The sequence below is a fragment of the Martes martes genome (genome assembly GCF_963455335.1).
Source record: "Martes martes genome assembly, chromosome: 12".
NCBI lineage: Eukaryota > Metazoa > Chordata > Mammalia > Carnivora > Mustelidae > Martes > Martes martes.
In genome coordinates, this window is record NC_137900.1 from 48,511,446 (window position 1) to 48,526,904 (window position 15,459).

General features: G+C 39.6%; 1 protein-coding gene across 2 annotated transcripts in view; it reads left to right on the forward strand.

Annotated features, from left to right (window-relative positions):
- The window catches only part of FOCAD (focadhesin), a 303,850-nt gene that overhangs the window by 191,454 nt on the left and 96,937 nt on the right, over positions 1–15,459 (forward strand). For both annotated transcript variants that reach the window (XM_080819443.1, XM_080819444.1), the window contains exons 17-19: positions 3,801–3,851; positions 4,632–4,715; positions 11,364–11,502. In XM_080819443.1, coding sequence (XP_080675569.1) covers positions 3,801–3,851; positions 4,632–4,715; positions 11,364–11,502 — 274 coding nt within the window. The remainder of the gene's footprint in view (positions 1–3,800; positions 3,852–4,631; positions 4,716–11,363; positions 11,503–15,459) is intronic.

The following is a 15,459-nucleotide window of genomic DNA, read 5'->3' on the forward strand; positions in this document are numbered from 1 at the left end:
TTTGCAGATGATATGATACTATATGTGGAAAACCCAAAAGACTCCACTCCAAAACTGCTAGAACTTGTACAGGAATTCAGTAAAGTGTCAGGATATAAAGTCAATGCACAGAAATCAGTTGCATTTCTTTACATTAACAACAAGACAGAAGAAAGAGAAATTAAGGAGCCAATCCCATTTACAATTGCACCCCAAACCATAAGATACCTAGGAATAAACCTAACCAAAGAGGCAAAGAATCTATACTCAGAAAACTATTAAGTACTCATGAAAGAAATTGAGGACGACACAAAGAAATGGAAAAATCCATGCTCATGGATTGGAAGAACAAATATTGTGAAAATGTCTATTCTACCTAAAGCAATCTACACATTTAATGCAATCCCTATCAAAATCCCATCCATTTTTTTCAAAGAAATGGAACAAATAATCCTAAAATTTATATGGAACCAGAAGAGACTTCGAAAAGCCAAAGGAATATTGAAAAAGAAAGCCAAAGTTGGTGGCATCACAATTCCAGACTTCAAGCTCTATTACAAAGCTGTCATCATCAAGACAGTATGGTATGGGCACAAAAACAGACACATAGATCAATGGAACAGAATAGAGAGCCCAGAAATAGACCCTCAACTCTATGGTCAACTAATCTTCGACAAAGCAGGAAGGAATGTCCAATGGAAAAAAGACAGCCTCTTCAACAAATGGTGCTGGGAAAATTGGACAGCCACATGCAGAAAAATGAAATTGGACTATTTCCTTACACCACACACGAAAATAGACTCAAAATGGATGAAGGACCTCAATGTGAGAAAGGAGTCCATCAAAATCCTTGATGAGAACATAGGCAGCAACCTCTTCTACCTCAGCCGCAGCAACTTCTTCCTAGGAACATCGCCAAAGGCAAGGGAAGCAAGGGCAAAAATGAACTGTTGGGATTTCATCAAGATCAAAAGCTTTTGCACAGCAAAGGAAACAGTTAACAAAACCAAAAGACAACCGACAGAATGGGTGAAGATATTTGGAAACGACATATCAGAAAAAGGGCTAGTATCCAAAATCTATAAAGAGCTTAGCAAACTCAACATCCAAAGAACAAATAATCCAATCAAGAAATGGGCAGAGGACATGAACAGACATTTCTGCAAAGAAGACATCCAGATGGCCAACAGACACATGAAAAAATGCTCCACATCACTCAGCCTCAGGGAAATACAAATCAAAACCACAATGAGATACCACCTCACACCAGTCATAATGGCTAAAATTAACAAGTCAGGAAATGACAGATGCTGGCAAGGATGTGGAGAGAAGGGAACCGTCCTACAGTGTTGGTGGGAATGCAAGCTGGTGCAACCACTCTGGAAAACAGTGTGAAGGTTCCTCAAAAAACTGAAAATAGAGCTACCCTATGACCCAGCGATTGCACTGCTGGGTATATATCCTAAAGATACAAACATGGTGCTCTGAAGGGGCACGTGCACCCGAATGTTTATAGCAGCAATATCCACAATAGCCAAACTATGGAAAGAACCTAGATGTCCATCAACAGATGAATGGATAAAGAAGAGGTGGTATATATATACAATGGAATACTATGCAGCCATCAAAAGAAATGAAATCTTGCCATTTGTGACAACGTGGATGGAACTAGAGGGTATTATGCTTAGTGAAATAAGTCAATCGGAGAAAGACAACTATCATATGATCTCTTTGATATGAGGAAGTGGAGATGCAATGTGGGGGGGTTCGGGGGAGGTAGGAAAAGAAAAAATGAAAGAAGATGGGATCGGGTGGGAGACAAACCATAAAAGACTCAATCTCAAAAAACAGACTGAGGGTTGCTGGGGGGAGGGGGGGCGGGAGAGGGTGGTGGGGATATGGACATTGGGGAGGCTATGTGCTATGATGAGTGCTGTGAAATGTGTAAACCTGGTGATTCACAGACCTGTACCCCTGGGGATAAAAATACATTATATGTTTATTAAAAAATAAAAAAAGAAATACTAACACATAATAGATATTCTTAAGAGCCTATTATATTCCCAGCACTCTTCTCATTACATTGTACCAATTCATTCTAATATCTCATAGGAAGGTATTATTTTCATTTTAGAGCTAAGGAATCTGAGATTTTGAGAGGTGCATCCATTCATTAAATATTTATTGAGTACCTGCTGCATGCCAGACAAGGAGCCTGAATATCATTGTAGTTTCTAAACAAAAGCTGGTGTCTAAGTCCAGGACATTTAGCTCCATAGCCCCTGTTTTCCATTACACCGTATTGTCAGTCCTTGCCTTCCAGAAGCTCAAAAGTTGGCAGAAGAGTTGGACATAAGCAATAATAATTTCAATAATTTTTTTAAAGATTTTATGTATTTATTTGGCAGAGATCACAAGTAGGCAGAGAGGCAGACAGAGAGAAAGAGGAGGAGACAGGCTCCCTGCTGAGCAGAGAGCCCGATGCGGGGCTCGATCCCAGGACCCTGGGATCACGACCCGAGCCGAAGGCAGAGGCTTTAACCCACTGAGCCACCCAGGTGCCCCATAATTTCAATAATATCTGATGAGTACACTTAATCAGAGGGGTATGAGAGTGTGGTGGTGGAAGTGACTAGCATTCTAGAAGGAGTCGAATGAAACCTTACTTAGTTGGTACTATTAGACTAGGTTCGTTTTTTTTTTTTTTTAAGATTTTATTTATTTATTTGGCAGACAGAGATCACAAGTAGGCAGAGAGGCAGGCGGGGTTGGGGGGAGCAGGCTCCCCGCCAAGCAGAGAGCCTGATGTGGGGCTCGATTCCAGGACCCTGGGATCATGACCTGAGCTGAAGGCAGAGGCTTTAACCCACTGAGCCACCCAGGTGCCCCTAGACTAGATTCTTAAAGAATTTTAAAAAATGTTGCTTCTCACTGAAGTCTAAGAAATAGAATACACAAATTCAAGCAGGTATAGGAGAACCTTCTATGACTTAGAAGGGCAAGAAGTTAGATGTGATTGAAATGAAGATGACATTGAGCCAATGTTGGAAGATAAATAGCTTTTTAAGCTCATTACTTATTAAGTGTCTGTCATTTGAGGAACTGGGCTTTATGCCCTTTATTTTTCTGGGCTTTATGGTCCAGGCTTTTGAAATGCAAAAGACAATCACTGTTCTAAAGTGTGTAAATCTAGTAGGGAGTTAACCACATGCACATATAATCATACTGGATGCTAGAGTGTGTCATGGGCTGTATGGACAGTTTGTGAAGGGAGAATTCTCTCCTGGTTAGAGGATCATCAACAGTGGCACAAAAGAGGGGAGTAAAATTTGTACTAGGTAGGACTTGAGAGGTCAGCCAAAAAATGGTTAGGTTTCTTTTTTTCTCTTTCTTTCTTTCTTTTTTTTTAAGATTTTATTTATTTATTTGACGCACACAGAGAGATCACAAGTAGGCAGAGAGGCAGGCAGAGAGAGAGGGGGAAGCAGGCTCCCTGCTGAGCAGAGAGCCCGATGCGGGGCTCCATCCCAGGACCCTGGGATCATGACCCGAGCCGAAGGCAGAGGCTTTAACCCACTGAGTCACCCAGGCGCCCAGGTTTCTAAATTTAATAATATTAACACACTATGTTTAAGATGTCCATGTATTTCCATGATGCATCTCGTTCTATTTTCATGTCATGAATGATGGCTAAATACAGATTAAGTCAATCACTAGTGGTATAATTTTGAGTTAGTTAATTTTCACTGTTTTCTACTTTGGATTGTTCCCAGTTTTGTCTTCATCTTAGCAATTTATTGTGATGTTTATTGATTTTTCAGAATTTTAAAGTTCAAGTCCTCAGCTTCCTCTGGACCCACACTCAAAACAAGGTACTATCACAAGGGTGTCAGTGAAACAGAACCAAGTTGAGAAAGAACTGTGAAATAAGACTCTAGGAGTAAGAAATAGAACTAACTCGAAATGATGGCTTTGTGATCTTTAAAGAATTGTGACGTTAATGAGTTTAGGTTTTAGAAATTCTTCTCAGATTATGCTGATTAGTACATTTTTGTCATGAAGTGCACTTTATTACTTTGTGAAGCTGACAGATGTGAAGAGAGACTGCTGTTGTTGTCTCATTTTTTTTTTTTTGATGGCCCTTCCCCTTTCCTACTTTGCCCCTCCCCTACCAATAAGCTCATAAGCAAACAGAAAGTTCAGTACTTTTCTTTAGATATGGTTTCCAGTCAAGGAGGACTGAGAAGAGGGTGTCTGTCAGTGATACTAGACTCAAGAGTGTATGAGCTGAGATTCCCAAGGGCTAATTTTCCTGGTTAGTAGCTAGAGAATCAGAGCCTAATTCCAACCTATCAGACTCCGTTTCCTCATACTCCTTTCAGTCAACCCTACTATGTCATGGGGACCTGGCAATTTTGAGTTATGTTCTGTTTAACGTCCAAACTAGGATAAAAATTGAGTGCTTCTGATCTCCCTACCTACTGCGGTTTTCTATTTTTAGTTGCGACACAGTAAGCAAGGCCTGAGTATCATTTCTAAAGCACTGACTCTAGAACTTCAAGGTTGGTGCGGGATGGATTGTCTTCCTTCTTCCAGAGTTAATGTGTAATGTCTGTTGTTTCTTTTGTTTGTCTTACTGGTACCCCGTCTAGGACCCAGTTGTAGCCAATGCCGCGTATAAATCTCTGTCACACTTCAGTGCGGGAGAGCACACCATTCTTCATCTGCCTGAAGAGGTAGGCCTTTCTGCTTTCTTGCTCGGTTTTATATAACTCCATTTGTATCTCCTCTCTTATAAGGTTTTTACCTGATGGATGTAATTCTAAATATGTGGTCTATTAAAGATAAGAACTTATATTTATTGCTTGTTTAACCTGTAAAAGACCACAGAGGTCTTAGACCTCACAGATAATGAATTTAAATCCGATGGGAACCACCTGTGCTGCCCCGGAAGTCTCTGTAGGTGACCGGGTATAGGACTGCATGCCTGGGCCCCCGGCTTATTGTTCCAGAACATCTGTGTCCCCATAGCAACTGTTTTGCCCAGTTGGTGTTCCATCTCGGACTTTAAATCCAAGCATGGCCTGCGTCAGCTAAGGTTTGTGCAACCTGGGCAGCCAAAGATCCTTATTTCTGATACAAAATTGAGATGCCATGTCAAAACAAACAAACAAACAAAAAAACCCCCACAAAACTTAGTTTAGTGTGAAAAGCCCCAGGGAACTAGATGAGGAAAGTGTCACTCTTTAGGGGTTAACATGTTATGTGATACTGCCTTGGCTTTTAGACTAAAAACATACAGCCTTTTCTAATATCTCCTGAACATAACCAGCTTTAAATTATTCGGTTATGTTAAGGACCTAAGTGTATATTTCACATTTCGTATTGCTGCTAATTCAAATGCATAGAAATGTTTATCGAGTGTCTCTAGAGTGTAAGGCAGACATTGTATTAGAGAAGTTATGTGAAATGTTACCCAGAGTCTGTTCTTAGGTCAAATGGCCTAAGAAGTTTTGATATAAATTTCTTGGTTCCCTAAGGCGTTAAAATGGGTTGAGTTTTTCTTTGGAATTGAGTTTACACCGAGGTTAGATGCCAGTAGGAACAAGGCAGACTTGTGTTGATTGGCTTGAATTGGAGGGACCTATAAAAGGCTCTTGTGAAACCAAATCCTAAGGCAGGATTTCCCACGTTGAGGATGCAAACATAGATTGGCCAGCTTGTCTTGCAGTCATCACAAATGGGAAGACTTATGGAGACGTGTTCTGTGACTCATAAAATTAAAAAAGATGGGACCTCAGACTGAGCTATGGTGACTAGCAATACTCAAACCGTCTTTAAAAAAAAGGAAAAAGAAAAAGGAAAAAAAAGCTACCTGTAAATTTTGTAGGCAAACTGCCAGTAAATTGGCTACAACATCTGCAAAGATACCTTTTATTATTATTGTTTTAATGAGCATTTGCTAAGTTAGATCATGGCATAATAATTACCTTTACTTTTAGCTAATATTCATGAGCTATGCCAGCTGGAGTACTAGGTTTCATTAAATAACTCCCACATGTTCTTGACTGTTTAGTTTCTATCTCTTTACATATTGGAATGTTGGTATCTGTTCCTACTTTGGCCTTCTATTCAGTTCCTGGTTGTGCTTTTTAGAGTTTGTGCTCAGATAAGTGAGCATAAACTTCTGAGCATAAACTTCTGCTCAGTCAGATATTAGATACTTTCTTAATCTAATTCTTCAATATTCTCTGATCCCTGAGGATCCATAAATAGCTCTTTTATACCTTCCAATGTAAAGGGTGGTGATAGAGTTGGGTTTCTAGATATGCTTGGGTTTTCACCTTTGGAGTGTGAAGAACTATAAAGGAAATCTCTAAAATTTATCTTTTTTTTTTTTTTTTTGCCACTCTTCTCAGCCTTTATTTTACCCTTACCCCCTTCTGGGATTCGACTTATTCCCCAAAGTAACAGTGGTTCACTATAGTGGATATTCTCAACTAGGTTTAAGATGAGGAGACATAAGTGATTTAAAAGAGTTCGTCTTTGACCTTCAGTTTCTGGTGTAGACAGCCTGCCTCCTCATGGAGAATTATTGCTTCTAAGACTGCACAATGCATTCTTCTTTTTACTGATGACTGAGTTTCCCTTTGGCTGTTTGAATACCCAAGGACTAAAAAGTCCAGAAAATGGTCAGTGTGCTCATATCCCAAACAAGCCCCCCAAAACTGAGGGTACAACTGAGTCAGGTCCCCACCTCCGTCTGGTAGGTGTAGGTGAAACTGAGGCTCATCTTCTCTAAAACCATATTTTCAATGATTTGAAGGTCCCTGCCAGGTAGGATCTTCTACAGTGTAACAACCAACACTCTTCCTTGTTGTCAGAGATGACTCACTCTGCACAAGGCTCACTCACAAAACTGAAGCCTCCCTCTGGACCTTTCCTGTGAAAGTACATCCACATTCTCTCAATTTCTGGAAACTTGTGAGATAATCTTTTAAATGAGAGTGCTGTGAATTTCAAGTAGGAAGAAATTGCAGAAAGATACATTGTATCCTGATCAACATTGCTACTTTTGTGGATAACTCAGCTACTTTGTAAGTACTAGGTCTCTTTACATTTACTAAAGATAGACTTCTTGTTAACTGATGCATCAATTTAAGCTGTGAAACTTGTTGAAAGCTCACAGGTTGATAGAACAAAAGGTGTTAGGGGAGTGGCAGACATCAGGGTTGAATGAAACATAGGTAAGGCAGGATGGAAAATGTCAGTGGTTAGTAGAGCTGAATAAGATACCATGTGAGCTAGGCAGTTTGAATATCAAATTCATTAGCTCATATTTCTTGTCATTGGTTTGTTATTAGGAAGTTCTGTGGGATTATTAATGATAGACCCTTCATACTTGGATTGGTTTAGCAATTATTTATTGAACATACACTAAGTAGTAGGCCATTTTATAATCTGGGAATGTTGAATGAATCCATATGTTTTGTTGATTAAAGTGTCATTGTTAATCACTTGAAACATGCAAATCTAAAGTTGGTCAAAAAGTTTTAGGGAGCTTTTTTGAGGACTTGTTGATTCCAATGTTAAGAAATGGACACAGATGATTTTCTCTTTTAGTTTGTATTTTTTTTTGTTGTGCTCAGCTATTTATACTTCTCTTCTGTCTCCTTTAATGTGCCCCCAACCGAATAAAACAGAACAAACAAAAACAAACAAAATACAGAGAATTGTTATTCTGGTAAAACAGTCAGTAATGGATGAACCTTTAGGTGGAAGATTGATTCTCATCTCTGACTTGGGTTCATTAAAAATATATTTAGTTGTTTAAAAATTAGACTTTTTATTTTAGAAATCTTAAGATAGATTGTGTTATTGATTTCTGGAGTTAATTTTAGAAGTGAGTAATATAAAAGAACTCATTATGCATCCTGGGTTGGTATTAATATGGTGTAACCTGTTTGGCTTTGATTTAAGTGAATGTCACTGCATTCATCAGAAGCTGTTTCTCTTTTTAAATAAATTTATGTGGATACTTGACGTGTTCTAAATAAAATCCTGTGTTTATGCACAAACTCCTGGGTTTTCATAGGTTATACACTAGGAAAGGTGGTTGAAAGGTTATGTGGCTCACGACCCATAGAGGAGGCATTTTGTAGGATAAGCTTTCCAATATTCAATTTGAAGCCGATTCTAAAAGTAATTAACATTTTATATTTGGCTCTCCACTTAAGTTCTTTCAACAAAGCTTAGCTATAATTGGAAGGGTGTATTTGTGTGTGTGTGCGTGTGTGAAATATGTACGTGGTTTTCTGGATGTTTTAGTAGCTAATGTAATTTACCAAAATGTTATAATTTTACAGGTACTTTTTATGTGACTTCTTTTGATTTTTTCTTAGTTGTACATACATTCCTCTTACTCAGTCATTACACACAAAGCAAGGGAAAAGCCTAGCATAGAGAAGCTGGAACAAGTACTTCTTTAAGAGGTGAGCAGAGAATGGGAAAGGTAATGAAAGCAAAGTCCAACAGTAAGTGCTAATACGTTCAGGAGAATTAACTCACCTTTGAAGACACAAATCATACTATTATAAGTCGGCAGACTCTATCAGCTATTCTGAAATTACAGTACATCTGTAGTTTCTTTGTTAAAATATATGCATATGTGAGATGCAGACATATGCTCTTTACCACATGGCAGATAAATTAATATAGGCATCCAGTTATGTGAATGTAAAATTAGACAACATAAGATAGATGAGTGGATCGTTATTTTTTATTTCCAACCTAGTAGGTCTTTCTTTAGCATTTCTAAGAAATATTGCTGGCTTGGGTGCTATGACTCATTTTAAGTAATTTAAGTTGACCGAACAGAAAGACTGGGTGGGCTAGAATATGTGTAAAAATAATCTTATCGCTTTTACGTTAAATAATTCTGGAATTGGAAGCATTTGGTCATTTGCCATAGTTCCTACACCAGTTAAGATCCCTCCGAAGGTGGTGATAGCTTCCAGCTTCTGCTGCCCCCTCCTCCCCTTTCCTTTACCACCTCCTCTTTATAACATGCCTTCCTTCCCCCTTCCTTCCAACCTTCCTCCTTCCGTTCTTCTGTTCTTATTCAGCGGCTTTATTGAGCTATAATTCTCATTCCATATAATTCACCCATTTAAAGCGTACAATTTAATGAGTTTTTGGTATATTCAAAGAACTGTGCAACTAATCACAGAGCAACTACAATCTAATTGTAAAAGATTTTATCAGTAGTCAATCCCCATCACAGCCCTAAGCAGCTGTGTCACCTACTCTCTGTCCCTAAATTTACCTAACCCAAACCTTTCCTATAATGAAATCACATAGTATGTGGTCTTTTGTGACTGGCTTCCTTCATTTAGTATAATGATTTCAAGGTGTGTTCATCTGTGGCGCGTATCTGTATGTACACCTTTGTCTGACTGAATAATATTCCATTGTGTAGATAAGACTACACGTAGTTTATGTATTTATCAGATCATGGACCTTTGAGTTGCTTCCCTTTGGGGGCTGTTATGAATAATGCATTCACACACACATGCAAGTTTCTGTGTGATTGTACCTTTTCATTTCTCTCGATTGCATGCCTTGGAGTGGAATTGCTGGGCCATGTGGAAACTCTGTTGAACTTTTTGAGAAACTGCCATGCTGTTTCCCAAAGGGGCTGTACCATTTTATATTCCCACCAGCAGAGTAGGACGGTTCTGATTTCTCTATATCCTCCCCATCCCTCTGAGTTTTCATGGTAATTTACATGTTTACCTCTGTCTTCCAACTCCCCAAATCTCCTGCCATTTGTGTATGGGGTGTACATCAGAGCTTCCCAGCGCTGTGATACGCTGGTGTGGTAGCTGGCGTTACCCGTGTAGTCTCGGGCTGTAAACATTGTTGTCTGTTTCCCCCTGTCTGCTGTTCAAATGTTATTTTCAGTTTGTACTATGATGTGTAAAAAGGAAGTAAGGCAAACAGACCCAGGACCACCTCCTTTTATGAATCTTCTTAGGCAACTGGGACTGGTTAGGATTTCTGAGATAACTCCCGATGGAACCAAACTGGCCAATTCAAAGTATGGGCACAGACAAGAGGCACTTGGAAAACCCCTGCTTGTGAGAGCTGAAAGGGTTGCAAGTGTGTCCAGGTTCCTCCAGGAACCAGTGACACCCACAAATGCTGTCATGCCCTATGCGGAGCATACATTATTGTTATCTCTGTAATTATGGCTGGCTCAGTCCTCTGAGAATTAGGTACTCAATATTGAATCAGAATTAAATCGTGTCTTGGAAAGTGCTTGGGTAGTCAGGTTGCTTTTATTCCTTCACTAGTGAAGAGAACACTAGTTATGGTTGAAAGGCTTCATTGGAGTTGGGGTTATTATACTTAAGAGAAGCATTTCCTCTCTGTTTTCTTTTATCCCCCTGCAAGAATCCTGACTCAGTGCAGTTCCTAAATGGAACAGTGCTTTGGGGACCTATGAAGAAGGCAGTCTGCAGGAATTGTTAATTATTTCTAAAAATAACTCCGGGAGACAGGCTAATGGTAATGACTGGGTTCTGGCACTTTATGGTTATAGCAACCACTTTTATATATTTTGATTTCCTCCCCTAATGCTTAATTATCTCCATGTGGGCATTATGATGGTGTGTCATTGAAAGTATTAAAAATTTAATTAATTGCTTGACAGTTACATCTTGTAGAAATTACAATGGTAGTAATCTTTTTAAATTTTTAAATTTTTGGTTCAAACAAACCTAACTAATCACAGAGCAACCACAAAATCTTCAAATTGCAAATTAGACACCATAAGTATAGCTACCAATTACAGATTTTAGTGTTTTTATATTCTCTAGCAACAAACTGCCGAGTCTAAACAAAAGTCAGCTAAAGCATTCTGTCCTTTCCTGATCTCTACTATATATGCTGCTGGAAGATTTTAAGCTTTGCCATAGAGATATGGCTAGAATGACAAGTTAAAAAGGAAGTATTCCGACAAGGCAAATATTTAATTACAAACCATAGAAGTTCAATATATTGAATGTGTCAGTGTTTGCATTTTATAGTCAAATGGTGTAAAATTTTATTAGTGTTCTATAATAATCATTGCTTACGCTGGCTTACGGTAATTTTCTTAGTATATTACCATTAGTTCTTTACGTGGATCTGGGCTTGTAGCTACTAAGATCGAGTTTACCATTCAGTTAATCTGAAAATGAATAGGTAATTTAAAATTAATTTTTAATGGTCTTTTGACATTACAGTGCAATGAGTCTAACTCAGTTTTTAAATCTTGACATAAAAAGGACAAAGAAAGGATTTTACATAATGTTTTCGTATTGCCCTCTCTGTCGTTTCAGATAAGACCAGAAATCCCTACTCCCGATGAGCTAGATGAAGACGAAGATGACGAGGGTGATGAAAAGGATGTGGATCTTTCTATTCCTGGCTCTTGCTATCTCAGACTGTTGTCACTTACTGCTCCTTTGGTTTTACCAGGTGACTCCTATTCAGTGGCACGGGAGCTAGCATTTTTCAGGGATTTTACCTGTCTGATTGTGTTCTTTTGTGATGTGCACGTATGATAGCTCACTTTAATTACAGCCCACTTTCTATCTGAAAGGCACAACATAGCCATCTGTTGTGGAGGTACTGCTTAAGTTAGGAATGGTGTTCAGAACACACTGAAAAGCGTTAGAGTCGAAGAAAATTGAACCGGAAAACTAGTTTAAACAACCATTTTCAGTAAGAAATTAAAATTCATTTCCAAAGCTATATTCTACCAGACAAATTTGCAGTGGGACTTCAAGTCACTGGCTCCAATAATGGTTCTTTATCCTATAAGCTAAATGAAAGGATGGTTAGAATCTTCAGAGATTTACTGGGTACTTTCATTATGAATTTATTCTTTCTTTAGAATTATTCCAAAGATGGTATCAATATTTGAGAGCTGCAAATTGATGGTTTAAAAAATGGATTAAATTGTATGATCATTCTGTTTTGATAAAAAGCTTACAGGACCTTGACATTTTAAAAAATTATTCTAATTATGTCTAATTATTCTAATTGTCTTAGCCAACATTTTGCCGAGCATGCTTCTATTACCTTGTTCAGCCCCAATCCTACCTTAATTGTACATGGACGTAGAAAGTCCTTTTCTGAAAATTAAGGTCAGTACACTTAAGAATTGTCATCTGGTCAATCATAGTGTCAATATCCTGTACCAGGGGATATTTTCCCCTTGGTTTCACCTCACATGGAGATTTTCTGAAGAATTAAGGCAAATATAATTATCTATTTCTAGACAAAGCTCCTGTCCCAAATCCCTGCCTCCTTTCATTAGAGAAAACTGAAACGATGTAGCATAGACAAAGAGAGCACCCTTCCTTTTCTCTTGATGTCCAGAACAAGCCTTAAAGATTTGTTCACTGGTCCTCTCTTCTGTTTTTACCCACTTCTGGAAGGCTCTTCAGAGTCTGGGACCCCTTTGGCGTTTTAATAGTCAGTCCCAGGAAGGAAATAACTTTGTTATCTAAAGTTTCTCCTGTAACCCAAAATCACCTTAGAGGTAAAAGTTCTTTTGGGCTTTTTAAATGATATCGTTCCTAGGGACGTGGGGCCTTTGCTCCAGTCTTGTTGTATTGGAAAAAGGAGAAGGTGTGGCCAAGGTGAGCTGTTACTTCTCTCCTCTCAGGATGTGGTGGCCATTAACCTGTTCTACATCATTTGTTCTTGATGGTTGCAAGTGCCTTTCCATGAGAAAGAAGGGGAGGATTTGAGTTCAGCAACTGTATCTGTTTGAGAAAATTCAGTAATTAGACTCTGGTGGGGGTGCTGTAGATGCTGGCTGTGTCTGGCAGACTGTGTCACTCCGGGCAAAGGTCTTTATTTATTCTGTGCCTCGCTTTCCCTGCAATTACTGGACTACTCAAAAAAGAACCAGGGGAAAGTACCAGCCCTAGGACCGTGGACCTTAAAAGGTACAGGGTGGCTAGTATAAGATCTCTAGTTACAGTAGCCAGAAAACCCAACTACACTGTTAGTGAATCCTGGTCCTTTTCTTCTCCTCTTTCCTTTCAAGTAAACACAAAAGCAGCTGCAGCGTGAGTCCAGTAATTTGCGTTATTTTAAATGGGGATGTTACTGGTATTTATTTTTTATTTTGACACAATTTTAGAATTCAAAGATGTTGTGAGTACACTTTAGAGGGCTCCCGTGTACTGTCACCCAGCTGCCCAGCAGCTCACATACCTTAGTTCATTATTCAAACCAGGAATTCACATTGATACAAAGCAGGTAACTGAAGTGTAGACCTATGAGGATTTCTCCAGTTGTTGTTGTTTTTTTCCATACAGTGTATACACTTTTTGGTTTAACTTTTTTTTTTTTTTTTTTTTTTTTGGTTGGCATAGTGTCTCTGATATTTATCCCAACACTGGCCTGTCTCGATTCTTCTTAATCGCTAAATAATATCCCACTGTAGTAGGCACCAGTCTGTCCACTCACTTGTTAAAGGACATTGGGGTTGTTTTAAAAATTTGTGTCTTAACACTCTGTTCTACAGATTTTCTGCTCTTTCAAGTTCTCACGTGGTCATCTGAAGGGATGGGGCAAGGCTCTGACAGGGTGGAAAGATTCCTGGTTGTTGGATTAGTGGTTGGGGAAAGAGGGCGCTGTATGGATCAGTTACACTCATGGTATCATACCCTCATTTAGACTATTTTCAGGGCTAGAGTTAATTTGAGAAACCTTAGTTCTCTGAAGAGCTTGACACGTAGACACATTTCCATTCCCGAGTTAGCGTGTGTACAGTGTGTACTTACCTCCTGACTCGTGCGAGCTTTTGCCGAAATAGGACCCCTTCGGAGAAAGCATGAAATGCCCTTCTCTCGCCATAGCTCCTCTGTCCTCACAAACATGACTCTTCGCTACATTCTGGGAAGTCTGTGCTGAAATTCCGCATGAAGTGGTCACCCACGTGCCTGCATATCGGATACAGTTGGATGTTACTCATTTCTTTCATTAAGACCATGTAACCGTCAGGGTCTTGATGGAAAAGGCACACTGCGATGGAATCCCTGAGCGTTTACCGCAAGGGACTCTTGGCAGTTGTGTGGTCAGGGCTGCAGGACATTCCCAAGCAGTGGTGCTTTAACCCAGACTGGTTGGCGCCCCTCCGCCTGAAGAGGTAAGGAAAGGGAGATAGCGGTTTGGAGACTGAGGGGGAGCATCCTGTCACAGTGCTGCCAAAGGGGACTCAAGGCCTGCGGAAGAGGGGTGCAGGCAACTTGTAGCAATCCTGCGGGAGGGGGGCTGGGAATTCATGCCCTGACCTCATTCTGTTTCCATCCTCTGACCTCCTGCGAGTGTCTCCCATTGGATAAAAGCCAGCCAAAATCCCAAGGACAAGGGAGCCTGATTATTCTTCCAGGTTATGGAGCAGGGTTGAGAGGGTGGAGGTGGGGGTCGGGAGGGGTAAATAGAAAACGTCCCACATAGGTGTTCTCTGGGCTTTGAATGGAGAAGCGTGGTTGCATTTGGGAAGGTTCTATACAGGAATGACAGAACTGGGCACGTAATAGAGGCTCCAGGGCACACTTGCTGCCTTTAATGTAATCATGGTCATTTAAAGCAGACTTTTCGGTGTATTAAGAATGAAATTTCAGTCTCGTGAGGCGGACCCTTCTTTTTTGTTCCTATGAGAGGCACATGCAGTGGTTTTCTTTTTTTGTTTTCCATACATTTGTTAAGGTTTCATGTTTCTGTTGTTTTTGTTTCTGCATTGGCAACCTCTAGTGGTCCTTAGAAAAATAACACTTGATAGAACCTCTAGTCTTCTCAAGAATTTTGTTTGGGTATCCTATTGTCTTCTGAGCCCATATTTGTGTCGATAATAAGTAGAAACGTTAAGCAATAAAATTTGGGGCTTAATTAGGAGGATCACAAACAAAGAAATCATGAACTAATATTTTGGTTTTTTAAATAATTGTCCTGATAATTGCTACAGAATGATGGAGAGTCGTAAAGGACCTCTCTGATAATACCTAACTGACAAGAAGGAACTGATCCCATGGAAATCTGAGACTAGCGTGTTCCACTAGTGGGAGGAATAGCACGTACAGTGGCTCGGACTTCGATATGAGTTTTGTGTTATTGCAGAATAGAAACAAAGGCCATGTGGCAGCGCGCCCTTAACACTTAGTTGGCAAGGAGGGTGCATGGCAGAGATGAGGTCAATGGGAGAGTCAAGGGCTGGATCATATAAAGCCTTGATCATTGTGAGAAGTGTTAACGTTATTCCACGTATGGTGAAAAAAATCACTGGACGATGTCAGGGAAGGCAAGGACATCAGATTCTGGCTTCTGGGCAGAGGATAGTTTGTAGGGATGGTCATGAAGAGAAGACACCAAGAAGCTAGTTTTATTTAAATTTGTCCAGATGAGGAATAGAGAAGA